Source organism: Echinops telfairi, unplaced genomic scaffold (assembly GCF_000313985.2).
Source record: "Echinops telfairi isolate 266 unplaced genomic scaffold, ASM31398v2 ScPeMD7_7475;HRSCAF=8513, whole genome shotgun sequence".
In the NCBI taxonomy this organism is placed as follows: domain Eukaryota; kingdom Metazoa; phylum Chordata; class Mammalia; order Afrosoricida; family Tenrecidae; genus Echinops; species Echinops telfairi.
This window is the reverse complement of record NW_022111379.1, coordinates 28899220-28900833: the sequence shown is the minus strand read 5'-3', so window position 1 is coordinate 28900833 and position 1614 is coordinate 28899220. Positions and strand designations below refer to the sequence as shown.

Genomic DNA, 1614 nt, shown 5'->3' with positions numbered 1-1614 from the left:
ATGTGCACTTAACATTTATATAAAACTCTCTTTTATACATGAGTTTTTGTGGATTTGTAATTCTAAAATTTCTAAACTAACACACTCAGGTGCTGTTCGAAATTCCCTTCACTGGTGTCTTTAGGAATTTTACTTTCTTGAGCTCCATATTATTCTCTACCCAAAACATTGCCAGGTGGGGATACTCGACTTCCGTTAAAACACTGTCGGGACAGTTCATGTGTTTCACCACAGCGTTTCCACAAGATTTTCTTTTACATCAGTTCAATGGTGTCACCAGCGGTTTCACATACCTCAGCTCCACATATACCTCCAGGAGATTCATGAATATAAATAGAGAATGCTTCTAGTGCTTAGCCTGCCTCTACTCAAAGGGGCCTCAAACAGATTCACTTAACTCAGCTCATCCCTTACCTCCTGGACTTGCTTGGATGTGAAGGAAAACAGTAAATCCTGCATTTCCTGGGCAGCCCTTCTGGATTGCCTCACTGAGCGTTACTTTTGTCATTTCAAGAGTGCCCCCAATACTTCCTTATCTGTGGTCAGCAAGCATTACAATTTCCCATATTCCTGAGGATATGGGAAATTTGAAATCTGCAGCTTCCTGTGCATCCAAATTATATTTACCAATGGAGCTTTGTGTATCTTCTTGTGTTTCACAACAAGGTTTGCTCACTGGGGTAGTTAGCTTATGGTCCCATGTGGCTGATAAACTCAGATGGGGTTAATTAAAGGGCAGAGGGATAGCATGTCTTGGTGAATCTCGCCTATCGAGTTCTCCATCTCTCGCTTTGTGAAAGTCAGTCCAGGGTGAAGTTGCCTTAGCTAGGTGACTGCTTTTGTTTCCAAGGCTCACTTCCTGCAAGACATCTCTGATCAAAAGCCACAATGGCTCTATTCAAGCAAAGGGAGGGCTAGGTGCAGGCTGGGGACAGGCAGCAGGCTTCCGCAGGTAGCATAAGTCGACAAAGGAGAAACCACTAAAGGGGCTGAGGAAACTTGCTTCAATGTATTTAATACCCTTTAGGCTTTAGCACTATTTTAACTGGCACAGGGCATTGAGGATCTCTGGGCCATGGACCTCACTGGGATGTGCTGGGTCTGGTCAGGGTGGGAAATGAAATCTTACTGTTTGAAGTAACTGGGGAAATAATGAATCTGACTGTTTCTCTTTTAGACAAATTTCACAAGAAGATAAAAATTGGGAAGCCAACATCCAGGAGCTGCAAAAGAAGGTACTGCATGCTCTCTTTTCAGGGGTTTCTGATCCAACTCCCAGACAAGAGGGTAATCCCTTTCTTTACCTCACAGGACGCTTTAACGGAATGCCATTTTCCTCTTTATTCTTTAGTGGAACAAACCACATAGTCTATTTTCCTGAGTTGATGGGAAAAAACATTTTCATTGCATAGTGGAGCCGTTTTGTTAAGAATTAGGTAGTTAAAATGTTTGTACTCCGGATGTGTTTAGGCAGGTATCCAAAAGCTGTTATAGGATGTGTGAGATGGGACCCTTCTTCAATCCTCCCATTACCCAGGAAACATTCGGCCCTGCGGTGGGGTAACTTGTTTCTAGGGGTTTCTCTCACATTTGCCTGGCCCACTTTGCTAGACC

General features: G+C 43.4%; 1 protein-coding gene across 1 annotated transcript in view; it reads left to right on the top strand.

Moving 5' to 3' along the window:
- Nucleotides 1–1614, top strand: part of OCA2 (OCA2 melanosomal transmembrane protein) — a 178919-nt gene that overhangs the window by 95110 nt on the left and 82195 nt on the right. Inside the window, exon 12 of the mRNA XM_004700033.2 lies at nt 1178–1235. Coding sequence (XP_004700090.1) covers nt 1178–1235 — 58 coding nt within the window. The remainder of the gene's footprint in view (nt 1–1177; nt 1236–1614) is intronic.